Source organism: Falco peregrinus, chromosome 5, assembly GCF_023634155.1.
Source record: "Falco peregrinus isolate bFalPer1 chromosome 5, bFalPer1.pri, whole genome shotgun sequence".
Taxonomy (NCBI): Eukaryota; Metazoa; Chordata; class Aves; order Falconiformes; family Falconidae; genus Falco; species Falco peregrinus.
The window spans coordinates 34,643,306-34,657,090 of NC_073725.1; the positions used below are offsets into that span (position 1 = coordinate 34,643,306).

The following is a 13,785-nucleotide window of genomic DNA, read 5'->3' on the forward strand; positions in this document are numbered from 1 at the left end:
AAAGTAACAGCAGAACTGTCTGAACAAGTACTGTGTGGTTTGGTTGTTTTTTAATATTGCTTAACTGATCGCAATCCAAATCTGATTGGGGGGGAGGGGCAGGAAGCATGCATAAAGCAATAACCAGGATTTTAATAAGACACTTTGTAGTTTGCTGATGTTCCAGAAAGATGCAAACGCTGCAAGTTTCCTCTTGCAAGTGTGTAATCTTCTTGAAGGCACACTATACTTGAGCCAACATCCACTTCTGATGATCTGAATTAAGGATGTTTTGTTTCATGTGCTTTTTAAAAACACATAATTGATATAGCACAGTAATTCTAGTCAAAGGGGGAAAAAAAAATCAAAAAGAGCACAGATCTATTCTGAAGTACTTTATTTGAAGAGCAAATTTCACTTCAAGGTCAGCTGTATCAACCAAGACATAACACTTCTGCTTACAGAGAAAAGAAAATGCTAACAGAAGAAAATGTGCCATACACTACACATACTTGGACACTTACAACAGCTGTGTTATCAGCAATACTTTTCTTCAATACAGAAAAACATTTACTTAATATACTGAAAACAAAAAGCTATCTGAAATCAATTAGTTACCATGTTTGTTTTAAGGTTCCCCACAGCTGCAAACTTCATCTCTGTAGGAAGAGCTACATGAAGCAAAAGCAGCTTATCTTTGCGGAAGTTGCTTCATTCCTTCCTTTTCTTTGTACACTGTACACCAGAGTACGGCAGTCGACATCTGCACACGTTTGGAGCTATGCATTTTCCTCCATGTTGACAAGGTAGTTTACATACAGCTGAAATGAGAGACCAGATACATGCTATGTCTGCAGCACAACACAGGCTCATTTTTCTTCTTTGTCTCACTGTGCTAGCAGAATTGTTCCCTGGTGACCACACTGGGACGGTATAAATAAAAGCATAATGGAAGAACTGAAAAGCAATGCCTCTCAATTTATGGCATCGTGGCCTTCACTGGAATACAGCCACAGCATGTCTAGTCTTATTCATGCTTCATTCCCCTTTTAAAATACTATCATTTCTGTTGTTGTTTAAGGCACAGGCTGTTTTTGAGATGGATGTCTCAATGAAAGTGAGGGAACAATAAAAATTCCTGCTGAAACTTACTCCAGACGGCTCTTGGATCCATATCCATGAGGAAACAGCTACCAAACACTAGCTATTGTTCACACAGTGCCCTTCCGCTCCCCCACAAGAAGGGCAGAGGAGTGGGCACAGCTTTAGTTGTCCCCTAGCTACATACCAGTTCAGTTAACAAGCCAGGGCCTGCAATTTGCTCATGAGCATCTGCACCAAGAGAAGTCAAACTGGACGCAGATCTAGTTAATTCAGTAACAGTGATTATTTTGACACTAAGAACCTGAACACTTCTACCATTATTGCTAGTGCAGGGAATGAAGCTAAGCATTTTTAAGTTCCTCTGCATCTCCCACACTTACCTTTTAATACCACCCTCTATCTCAATACACCGATGAACACAAAAGGTAAGCATTTTGCTGGTCAAATAGGAATGCTAAAAGTACAAGGGGCAACAGGCACAAACTGTAACACAGCAACTTCCGTCTGAATGTGAGGAAAAACTTTTTAGTTTGAGGGTGACAAAGCACTGGACAGGCTGCAAAAAGAAGTTGTGGAGTCTCCTCTGGAGACATTCAAAACCCACTTGGATGTGATCCACGCAACCTGCTCTAGGAGAACCTGCTTTAGCAGGGGGTTGGACTAGATTGTCTCCAGAGGTCCCTTCCAACTCTGACCATTCTGTGATTATTTGTTATTCTTTGCTTGACCATATATATTGCAGAAGAACTAACACCAGCTGATCTAGATTCCCACAGCCACATAAAATTTTCAAATGCACAGGACTTCACCCACGATATCCCATTCACAAACAATGTTTAAATGAGCTTTCTCTCAGTCTCCCAGAAAGCAAACAAAAACCTTCTCTTTTTACAGTTTTAGGATTATTGCTTTAGGACCAGGGCAGTGCTGTTTGAGCATACAGGGACCTGCCAGAGAAGGGTACCTTACAGTTTTTGTATGTAATCATCATCTGCTTTTGTGAATCAAAATTTGGGAAAATGCATGTGGTTGTTCAGCAAGAGTGTCAGTCAGTACTAATCCTGACTATAGCCAGTTTCCTCTTACTCTTTTAAGAGCACCTGGAGTTGATTCTGCCAACTTATCCCCAAAGTGAGAAGCAAGTTTCAGTCTCCCATGCCCATAAAATTTAATGAAGCTTGTAACCCACGTAAGAAGTGATAGTGTTTCTGTAATGGCCATTTTCAGGTGTTTATACCAGGGTGTTGATTTATAGAAAATATTTCACAAGACATACCAAGTAATGAATTTGGTGACAACCAAAATCTGAATTTATCTGAAGTGGACAAGTTCTGTCTTTCTGACCAAATTGAAAAGCCACCTACTACTTACGCATACTTGTAAGACCCTCAGTATGCAGAAGCAGCTCTCTTTATTATTCTAAGATACTTGCCTAGCAGCTTTGTTAGGCACCGAAGATCTGAACGCTGTACTGGTAAATCAAACAACTAGAGAACAGGATAAACAAAAAATGTCAGAAGTCATTTACCTAAGTGACATGCTCCACCGACCCATCCAGCTGGACAGCTACAAATCCCAGGAGCCACACAAGCTCCATTATTCCGGCAACCTTGAGGACAAATTGCTAGAAGAAAAGAATGGGTAAGTCAGCAGGATTTATAAAACTGATATTAAAGAATCCTGACAGAATGAAAGATTCAGGATGATACAAATTAAAATGGCAAAACACATTTTCTTCCAGGTTAGATACTCAACTGGTATAACTCTGAAGGCATTTCCAGGGCCATGGAAATGGAAAAAAATAACTGTGTACTGTTAAGAATTTTGGTTTAAATGTTAACAGATGTACAGTTTAATGCAAAATAATTTCACAGTATTTTATCTGAGTGTTTACCAATAATGTATTACTACAGAAACGAAGGACCTACAATGACTTTTCCGTAGTTATTAGCCTCTTAATACTTTTAAAATGTTTTTGTAACTTAAGTTATATTTTTTAATCAATATTTTCATGAATGTAGATACCCACCTTCTTGGCATCTTGATCCCGTCCAGCCAGAAGCACAAAGGCACTTCACAACTCCATTGACAGAGATGCATTCCCCACCATTTTGACAGCCTCCTTCACAGCTTACTGCGGAAGAACAGCATACGCAGCACATTTCAGAAGCAGCATAGGATATCAAATAATTATCTTTAAACAGCTGGTCTACCATCAACTACTTGTTCTATCACATCTGCAAAGACTAAAATTTCAACTATTCAGAGCAAGGCACAGTTCTGTAAGGAGCGAGCGAGGATGACAAAACCGTGTCTGCAAATGCCAACTCAAAATGCAGTTAAGATTAAAGATCTTAACTTTTTGAGCATTTAGCCTGAGAGTACCAACAAACAAACATAATTATCACTATGGCATAGCTCCTCCCCTCCCCAACTGTGAACCAACTGTTCAACAGCCGCACCACAGTAACTACTAACATACATATTCTTATCAATCTTGCCAAATCATAGCTGGTGAGCCAGTAACGTGGTCAAGGATTCATGCAGTTCCTTACCTGACAGGACCTACACATAACAAGAGGAAGAAGAGAAGGGGATATTGCCTTGACAAACAAACCCATAACTACAGCCAGGTTGAGTGGTGTCTTCCCCCAAAGGCCAACTACGTAAGTCAGCCTCCTCATTCCAGAATTGTTCTATGCATTGAAGCCCTGAAGGACTCATTAACAAAGCATTATTTATACCAGACATATGATTGGTATTCAACCGTGGTGCACACCATCTTTGAAACATGGCATAATCACTGTTCTGTACAATCAAACGCATCCTTTCACAAGCATGAATGTAAATGTACACACTACCTTCACCGCACTGAAGAGAAACAACTATCCTTCATTAGAATGATGGACAGTTGGGATGTCTGCTTGATACTTGGTAGAAAAAAGTCCAAATCTCTGTTCTACCACAGTCTTTGAATATGATTTCAGCTCATGATTCAGCTGAGGATTTGACACAAATGCTGAACTTGCAAGGACACGCAAGTGAACTCCAGTACAGCTAGAAAAGCTCTTCAAAGCCTGTTGGCATATTTCTTTGTCACATGGTATAACTTAATGTGTTTAATATTGATTATATTGCATCGATTGTGGTGACAGGGGGAAGTGCCTGAAGACTGAAGGGAAGCAAATATCACTCCAATCTTCAGGAAGGGCAAGGAGGAGCCGGGGAACTACAGATCAGCCAGCCTCACCTCAATCTCTGGTAAGGTAATGGAACAAGTGGTCCTGGAAACCATTTCCAGGCATACTAAGGACAAGAAAATCATCAGGAATAGTCAGCATGGCTTCACAGTGAGGGTGACCAAACACAGGTTGGCCTGGGAAGTTGTGGAGTCTCCATCCTTGGAGATATTCAAAAGCTGTCTGGACACGGACCATGGCAACTGGCTCTAGCTAGCCCAGCTTGAGCAAAGGGATTGGACAAGATGACCTCCAGAGGTCCCTTCCAGCTTCACCCATTCTGTGATTCTGTGCGATTCTGCAATAGCATATTGCACCATGCTGCAATTTTGTATATCCAGGCTCCACACGCCACGGTAGTCCACCTTAAAGGTCAGCACAAGCACATCCTTTGCCTTACAGGGACAACATGGTAAAAAGCACAAGTCGGATTTTTACTCAGATACAAATCCAAGTCTAGACTGTAGTATTTGCGTAAACTGAATCCTCGCTCTGCTTTTTCTATTTAAGTAGTACTTCTCGCCTTACTTCTGATTCAGGCTCTTCTCAGAACGTCAAGCTCCCTGTCAAGACCCCAGAAACCTACACTTTCAGATGGCCTTTAAGAGATTAAAAAAAAATAAATAATCCTTTTTCTGGAAAATGATGCTGACCCATGCTCCAGTTTACCTCACTGCTGTCAACACTGTTATGCCTACTCAAAATGCATAGTTATTTCCCAAGGCATTACACAACAGTACTGTGTTATACAGATCTTCATTAGAAGACACTTCCTCATCTTTTTTATTCCTTTATAATGTTAGCAATATCGATATCAAATTGTTATCACTGGCAGCTGAATTCCCATTCAGTCCAGTTAATAAGCCAGAGATACAGTTTAAGTTTCTGCAGACTTAGACAGATGTTACCATGTTACATTCTTTCTTCCTAAAACACCAAATACAGCTTTATTAAAAAAATGAAACAAATAAAGAAACAAAAAAACCCTGCCAAACACCAGACAACCTAACAACAAGACTCCAGGGAGCTGCAGAAGGTAGCCGAGTTCCTTCCCCAAGTACTCATTAAGTTACACTCCAAGTAAACTCTTGTAGCTATTTCATATTTGAAGGAAATAAAGAAAATGCCTGCAGAATAAACACCAAGAATAAACAGAGAATTCTGTGAGATGATGTTGGCTGCTGTGACCAGTCAGACTGAATGCTTATTAGGTTCTTAGTACACTGACGACTGCCCGACTAATTTACCAACATCTTTTCAAAAAGAACTTCTAGAATTTTTTAAGTGCAAGGCTTTTCTTCTGAAACAAAAGCAATGCTTTATTTTCCTTCACTCTCTGAGGATATCTTGCCTACCCAAGGATATCGTTTTCCCCCAAAACTATTTCAAGTTTTCTTCTTTTATCCCAGAACTCAAGTTATCATCAGTAGCCTGATCAGTTCATAACAATGTAACGTTTTCTTAGATTGTCTCTTCCAGTCCATGCATATATTCAATACACTTCATAAAACCATAAGAATTGGTGCCACTTCTCATCTCCATCTCCCATTACCTATCAACAATACATTGCCACGCTTATCTTTAGCGACTTGCCCTCAATATCACCATCTTGCAAATACTACACAAGTTCCAAACACTTAATGTAGAAATACGTCTCTATAAAATTAATGTCATTAAATTATCTTAAGTGTTTGTTATAGAGCTAAACAGAATATTTATGTAACATAAACAAGGTATTTTACAAGGGACAGAATTCTCTAGATTCTCACAACACATTTCAGTACATATACTTCACCCCATTCTCCTGCAAGTATGCAGATCCTCCAGGCCATGCATTTTTTGACAGCAAGATCAGAGGTCTAAGGATTTAAGGTCATTATTTCAAACTGCATTAGATCTTGGACTTGAGAAGTTCCAAATTAATTTTGCCTGTTTTCAAACTCCTTGTCTTTCCAAGCTATCATTTGTTTGGGTCTTACTCACCTTTATGACAGTATCTACCCCCATAGCCAGGTGGACATCTGCATTTCCCAGGTCTGAGGCACTCCCCACCGTTTTTGCATTTTGGATAACATGTTGCTGTTAAGACAGAAAACAAACAAAGTTTGGATCAATATTGGTGAAGCTTAACAAAATTACTACTTAAGTACATAAGAAATTCACGTTATGTTAGTCTCCGAGTACTCAGTTTGTCTTCACATTTCCTAAGATGTATCTGCCCTGCCATCCTACATCACCAGTCAGGTGAAAAGGTTTGTTTCCCTGCACAGAGAGTGCTCCACTATTTTAAGCTTTTAACCACTCAAAACTAAGGAAGCTTTTGGACCCCAGATGGAACAAGCAGCAAAGCGAGTCATATTAAAAAAGAACAAAGGAAGAAAGCTGGACTGCCAAAGAAGTTTTTGATAACAAGTCAAGAAATGACAGGTGAGGAAAGAAGTGATAAGAAGAAACAATTTAATAAAAAAATGTTGCAACTCGAGGGGTATCTTCTATTCTTAAGATGAAATACTAGACTTCACGCTCTACTGGATTCCTGCATACGTCTCCAGTAAAACTAAATGCTCATTTCCTCATATCGCTTCTCTAAAATGTCTCCAGAAGTCAGTCACCACCTCCTTCTCCTCCACCCTCTTTTTTTTGTCTCATCTGCCCTCTCAGATTATTTATTCTGAAATATTATTTATTCTGAAATAAACAGTGTTTGTTCAGAAACCATCTAAGATAATTGTAACTTTTGTCATAACTGTAATTATCTGTTGGGAGAAAAGCACCTATGATCATCACAGATTCTGCAACTTTTTCATTACTGACAGCCTGGACAGGTTGGATAAGGCACAAATAAAAATCTTCATTTTGCAAAATTCTGGGTAAGTTCAGTCAGATTGGTAATAAATAGACCTCCTTGCCACTCATAAGTAATTCCTGAATCACCCCTGGTGTCTTTTGTTTATTTGCATACAGATTTTAGAGACCCACGTGTTTCAGAGCCTCATCTGAACTAACTGCAGATACGAGATGCGTTCTCTCACCACATTGCTTATCGTTGACTGGATGGGTAAGAAGTCTGAAACAGGGAAGAAAAGGGAAAAGACGAGCAGTGAGGAACACTGATTTTGCCCTCCTAATCTTACAGCACTCTCAAACAACCCAACTGAAGAACAGAGGATTTTTCACATTAGTATCTGGAGAATGAGTATTTGCATGCAAATACAGGACACAGATGTATGAAAGAACCATTCAGCACTCAGCTCTGCATAACTGTTTTACCAGATGCTTTCAGTTCATTGGAAATGCCATACGAGAGCTCTCAATTTAAGAAAAACTGTTACTTCACATAGTCTCCAGTTCAGTTTTCTTGACAGAACAAGGGATGAAACTTCATCTACCCAAATCTTTTTCTACATTGATGACCTTATCAGAGCGAGCATTCAGCGGTTCCCTTAACAATTCCAGACAGTTCACCTCTCTAATTCAAAAATGGATCTGCATCTCCAACAGTCTTTCACATCTCCCCTAAGCCCCAAAATGTCTAGGATCCAACAGTTGTTTGGAACAGTGCATACAGCAGTTACTCATCCCCAATGCACAGCACATTAGCTACACATCATTTGTCACCACCTGCTAGCCTTAGCTTCTAAATAAAACAATACTCCATGAATGATTACAGTGCTGAATGAAATTTTCAGCATCCCATTTCAGAGTTTAAAAAAATAAATCACATTTTAAATGAAAGGCATTGAAAACTAGAACAAATATTGTACAGATTATATCACCTCTTCGCACAGGACAACATGTCAAGCAAAAGAACTCCTGATATTGAGTGAATTTTAGCAATTAATAGCCACAATAGCCACTTCTGAAAAAAAGGAATTAGAAATCAGACATGTTACATTAAACAGTGTTTAAACCTAAACTCTTCTCCCCAGTGTTTACTTCTGCATATTGGGATACTTTCAAAAATACTTTGTCTCTCGTTGAACATTACCAGGAAGAGATTTCAGTTCCCTACCTTTACGCCTCCTACCATGGAAATGGGATGTACAGATGACTCTGTGGGTCAGGTAGGAAGTAAATTCCAGTATTTTTACAAGCACAATGTACTCCAACAAAAGATCCAGAAAATAACCTACTTTATACACACTTTTTTGATCTTTTCATTAGCACTATTCTCACTAATAGCACCTAGAAAATACCAGTTTAACATTGCTGAGGCTTGGAAAGCTGTCAAGCCTCTCAAAGCACCATTCCTCACTCAGGCAAGTATTTAAACGTGCACAGGAAAAATTATACAAGGAAGTGGATGCAAAAGCCTGTCCAACAAGCTGACATTTACCCCACCCTCAACTGGTAAAGCGCTGTATCTACTGACACCGCGGCCACTTCCAACGGCTGGGGCAACCCACCTACGTGAGTGTCTTCATGAAGGAGATGTGTGCGCTACCAGTTTGCTGCCATTGCCTCGCCAGAACCTGGGTGTCTTTATCCCCTTTCTCCCACCGCACCTTATTTACGTCCTGCCAGGCACCCAGCCACTCCCCTCTCTCACTGCTCCCGACCCCAGCCCCTCAGACCTCCCAGAGGGAGCACTCGCAGGAAGGCTGGCACAGCATGGCGCCCACGCCTGCTCAGGCACAGACGCGACCCCAGGGGCCACCGGAGCGCAGAGACCCCCACAGCCGCGGGCAGGCGACGCCGGGCAGGGCGCTCCCCGCCTGTCCCCCGCGGCGAGGCGAGGCGAGGCGAGGCGCGGAGCGGCCGCCCCTGGCCCGCCACCGCCCCGCCGGGGGGATGCCACCGCAACCCGCCCCCGCCTTCCCGCCCACTGGCACCGCCTGGCGCCGCGGTGCGAGGCCGGGCCGTTACCGTGCTGGCAGAGCTCGCCCTCGTAGCCCTTGGAGCAGAGGCAGGTGCCGTTGCCGAGGCAGAGGCCGCCGTGCTGGCAGCGCGGGCTGCAGGCCGCCGGCGGGGCCGCGCCGAAGGGCCGGGGCGCCCCGCGGGCGGGCAGGGCGCCAGCCTGGGCGCCGCGCAACAGCCCGCACAGCGCCAGGCAGAGCAGCAGGCGGGGCAGCCCGCCGCCGTCCCGCCGCGCCATGGCCCGGCCGCCTCACCCGCTGGCTCGGGCAGCTCGCCGCCGCCCCGCTCCGCTCCCCGCCGCCGCCTCCTCTCCGCGCACTCCCCTTTCACCCCCCGCTCCTTCACGCCCCCCGCGCTTTTCCCCTCTCGGTGCTCTTCCACTCCTCCTCCACCCCCGCTGCGGCGCGGCCTCCCCCCGCCTCGCCTCGCCGCCCCCCGCGCCCTGCGGTCACGGCGGGTTGAAGCCCCTCCCGGGTGTCCGTGACAGCCAGCGGGTTACCCGGGTGCGGGCAGGGACCCGGCCGCCCGCAGCGCCTGAACCGAACGGGGCCCGGGGGCTCTGAAGGGCGCAGCCCGGCCCGGAGCCTGCGGCAGGCGGAGGACCCGCCACCAGCCGGGCACGGACCGGGGCCGGACCGGGCCTAGGCCCAGGTGGCTGCCGTGGGTGCAGCCGAGCTGTGGGCCCTGCCGCCCGAGGGCCCTGCCACCCGCTGCCTGGGCTGCAGGGCTCTGGCCCTGTAGCTGCCCGCTCTCCCTCCCTGCGACCTCACAAACTGAGTCCAATTCACCTTCATCTTTGAAGTCACCACGCGATGTCAATATCTTGACAGTGTTGGAAGGGTGATGCGAGAGTGAGGTGATGTGAACCCACTGCAGCTTTGCAGATGGGCAAACGGGAGGAGTATGGATTTCATGCTGCCACCTCGTCCAGCATGCCATCGCTGGGAATGGCCTCAATCCAATTCTGTGGCAAATAAAACAGCAATATATTTCAGTTCGATTGTGAAAATATAATCAGTTGCAAGAACACAAACATAGAGGATCAGAAAACACGAAAACACCTTTCCCCTCATTATTTCCCATCTTTCAAAAGCATTTCCTATAATTTTAAATGTTTCCCAGAGAAAACACACACTTCCCATGCCAAGGCTGAGCCCCAGGGAATTTTTTCAGGTGTGCTTGATTGACCAGTAGTGACAAAAGGGTAATATAAATACCTATACAAAGTGTCTGCAGAAAAGTGAAGTAAACCTCATGCCTTTTGAAAAACTAAGGAAAAAACAAAGCTGTCTTCAATGGTGAGAGCTGACTTTGAATTAATTTTACAAATGGCACGAAACAGTTTGATTTGTTGTCTAGGTAGTATGATCTGGTAACTGCATTCACTTTGACTGGAAATTAAAATTTGTGTAATTGCCTGATAGAATAAAAGGCAAAAGTACTTCTGTTGGAAAACTGGCTTTGATCCCTTTTCACACCTACCGAGGTGCTGTCTGGCTTCTTGCAAAGGTGTGCACATAATGTGATCCTTTCAAGGTCTTTAGCCTTTGGAGGAGCACAGCAACATGTTAAATGGTTAAACAAGAGAAGCCTAGAAGTGCAATACTAAACAATTGCCTGCAATGGGCACAATTCCCCTCTTGCTTGTGCCTAGGTACAAAGCCGCTTTCAGATGATACATACATACAATTACATTCATTCTGTGCAAACCCATGTTGCAAATATCCTTTCATGTAATACTGATGCTGCAAAAAAAGCAGTGATCTAGTTACTCATATATAGGTTGCCATAGTCTGTTAATTTGCTATCTAGAGTAAAAACATCCAAGCCCTGTTGCAGTTCTATTTGTGGCAGGGAGAACAGGGTCTCCTGTTTTCGTGTACAGTATTCCCCGCTGCAAGCACGAGGGTAATTGGATTGAGCAGTGAGAGCACTCATGGTAGAACTGCTTGCCAGAAATATATTGGGGAATAAATTCTTTTCAAAAGGAATAGCTTCCTTTATGCTAACCCCACAAGAGCAAAAGGAGAGAAGAAAAGAACTGAGATGCTGACTCTGGGCTGTATTTTTCTCTGGGTGTATCATAATTTTACACTTCCTTGACTTCTGCCAATAATTTTCACTGTATTGAGTTAGTCTCAGAATTATTTTTTTCTATTTTTGTCTTTTCTCCACCAGACAGTTTAATGTGTAAGCGTGCCTTTGATATTAATGCCTAGCAACAATTCATTCATACAGAATTCTTTTCAGGTTTTAGCAGCTCTTCTTCATTATTCATGTAGAGAGCCTGATTTTTAAAGTACTATTTATTTTCAGTCCCATATCTCAGCTTCCCTATTCCAAAAAGATGACTTCTGGTGGCTCAGGTTAATTAAGAGCCCTTTTTTTATTTCTCACCAGGTTTCCTTTGAGGATCTTAAAATAATTAATACAAAAGAAAATAATCATATTTTGAAATATGGCAAGTACCCCTCAGCAGAGATAATTAAATGCAAAGACTATATTAAATAAGCTTGTTCAGGTGTTTCATTGAATGAAATAAATTTGTTTAAACATTATCTTCTGTAGGAAGGATTAGGCTGCTTCACCATCTTTGTGCATCTAAATTCATCTCAGGGCTTATCAAATTCGCTGAGTGCATGTCTGCATTTTAAAGGGGTTGTGTCATGTTAACAGAGGTTCTCACTGAAAACAGAAATGCTTCCAGGCATCCGACATGCTTTAGCCTTAGAAGTGTAATCTGATTTAAAAAAAAAAAAAAAAAGACAGCAGTTAATGGAGTTGCTAAGTAGAGAGACAGAATTCACATCATTCATTCATTCATGTCATAATGGTTATATTTGATACTTAGTTTCAAACTAAACCCAAAACAATGCAGACATGATTAGGTTCATTTTTTCTTCTTGAAACAGTAGAGGAAGGAGTGCCAACATCCTTCTGCCATACTGTCTAGCTGTATCATAGACAGCAATATGCAATAGCCTCTTGAGGGGGACCGCTGTCTAGTTCAGAGAAGACAGGAATGAAATGAAACCTGCATTATAATCAGAGCTAAGGTACTTGGTGTTATATTGTGGGAGTAAGGATACTCACCTGGAGTCTGGACTTCTGCTCCATGTAAGAAAGCAGGTGCAAGGAGTGGCTCTCCCACAACCCTATGGGAATACCCCATGGCTGGCCATCCTAGAGCATGTGCATGTGTCTCTTGCCTATTTCAAAGACATTTCATTACAGTGTGAAAAACATGCAAGAAGTACAAGCTCAGATCTTCACATGCCATGGGATTTTATGAGCCAGCCAGCGTAATACAGCACAACCTGCTCTGAAAAGTAGTGACTTCAAGAAAATAATAAGCCTAGAAATTTGGATATGAAATTTTAGAGGGTGCTTGTGCAGTGGTGATGCACAATAATCTAATAAAATGTCAGTATGTCATTAATCAAGTAGATTTACTGGGGTAGGGGGTAATGTTAGGAGGTGTATAGAGCTAACTTCTTTCCTAGCACTGTGCAGCATGTGCGGTTCCAAGCTCTGACACAACCATAGCTGCACTCTTAGAGCTGGACTCGGTGCTGTGCTTAAGTACCTCTAATAACATGTGATCCAGAGCTGAAGTTTTGTGATGCTACACTGATAAACAATAGCACACACATTTATGAGTACTTTTCAGCATAATTTTATTTCCATTCTACCATGTGTAGATGAACCATCAGGTAATGATAGTTAAATGGTATTCATCAAAAGTGATCCCAACTTAAGTCCATGTCAAATCTTTCAGATAATAGGGACTTATGACCAACATCAGTCTTCTTTGTTGACAGCTTGAATACTGATTTGTCTTCCAGTGCAATTGGGCTATGGTGGCATTTGAGAAATATGTATGAAAATCACTATCATTCTGCTAAAAGAAGGAAAATGATATATGGGTTTATATTCAAACGTGCCTATGTGTGAATTAGGTGAGCAGAGATATGTATGTACAGGCTGTGTACATACATTCATCCACAACTGCCATGTGCATCTCTTGGCGTTGTCCAAAATTAAGGGCCTCTATGGACTGCATGTAGAGATTGTCTCCATTAGTACACCTAGCCCTGATTTCATAACATAAAACCACATTTTAATTTATCTGAGGCAAACGTATTCATCTGAAGAATACCAGCCCTGTATGCAGCTTTCAAAACCATTATTCCAATAAGTAAACTTCTTTACATAACAGCAAATGCAAAATGTGATGTTTAGTCAGCAAGACTGATATGCACTGAAGTCCTTGTTCACACATTTTTCTTGCTGACTAAATAGAAACATGAACATGGTATATATTAGTGAGATACTTCAGGATTAACACATTAATAATTGCAATTAGCTGTAAGTCTCTCAGACCACCACCTTTCCTAGACATTTCCAATTAGGGTGCAGAATAAATCTGTGCCTGGGGATTGTGGGTACCTCAAAACAATACAAGAGTATTGTCAAAAGACCAGCCAGGCTCACTAGAAACAGTTTAGCTCTGAAGCTCTGTTTAGTGCAAGCCAAGGTCACTACTATCTCCTTTGAATGTTGTATGTAAATTACCTGACAGGAAAAGAAATGCTGTTCCTTTGGC

The 13,785-nt window shown here is 42.5% G+C and overlaps 1 protein-coding gene across 2 annotated transcripts; it reads right to left on the reverse strand.

The window, feature by feature from the left end:
* Positions 1-359: 359 nt before the first annotated feature.
* On the reverse strand, positions 360-13,370 carry LOC101915474 (von Willebrand factor D and EGF domain-containing protein-like). Of its 2 annotated transcripts, none has more exons than XM_005228837.4 (5): positions 9,968-13,370; positions 6,306-6,401; positions 3,113-3,217; positions 2,612-2,707; positions 360-800 (listed from the first exon to the last, which is right to left on the reverse strand). In XM_005228837.4, the coding sequence occupies exons 1-5, from the start codon at positions 10,116-10,118 to the stop codon at positions 691-693; spliced, it is 558 nt and encodes a 185-aa protein (XP_005228894.1). In that variant the 5' UTR covers positions 10,119-13,370; the 3' UTR covers positions 360-690. The 2 variants fall into 2 exon arrangements, with proteins under 2 accessions (XP_005228894.1, XP_055662726.1); XM_055806751.1 differs by lacking the exon at positions 9,968-13,370 and adding an exon at positions 9,189-9,488.
* Between the last annotated feature and the right edge of the window lie 415 nt (positions 13,371-13,785).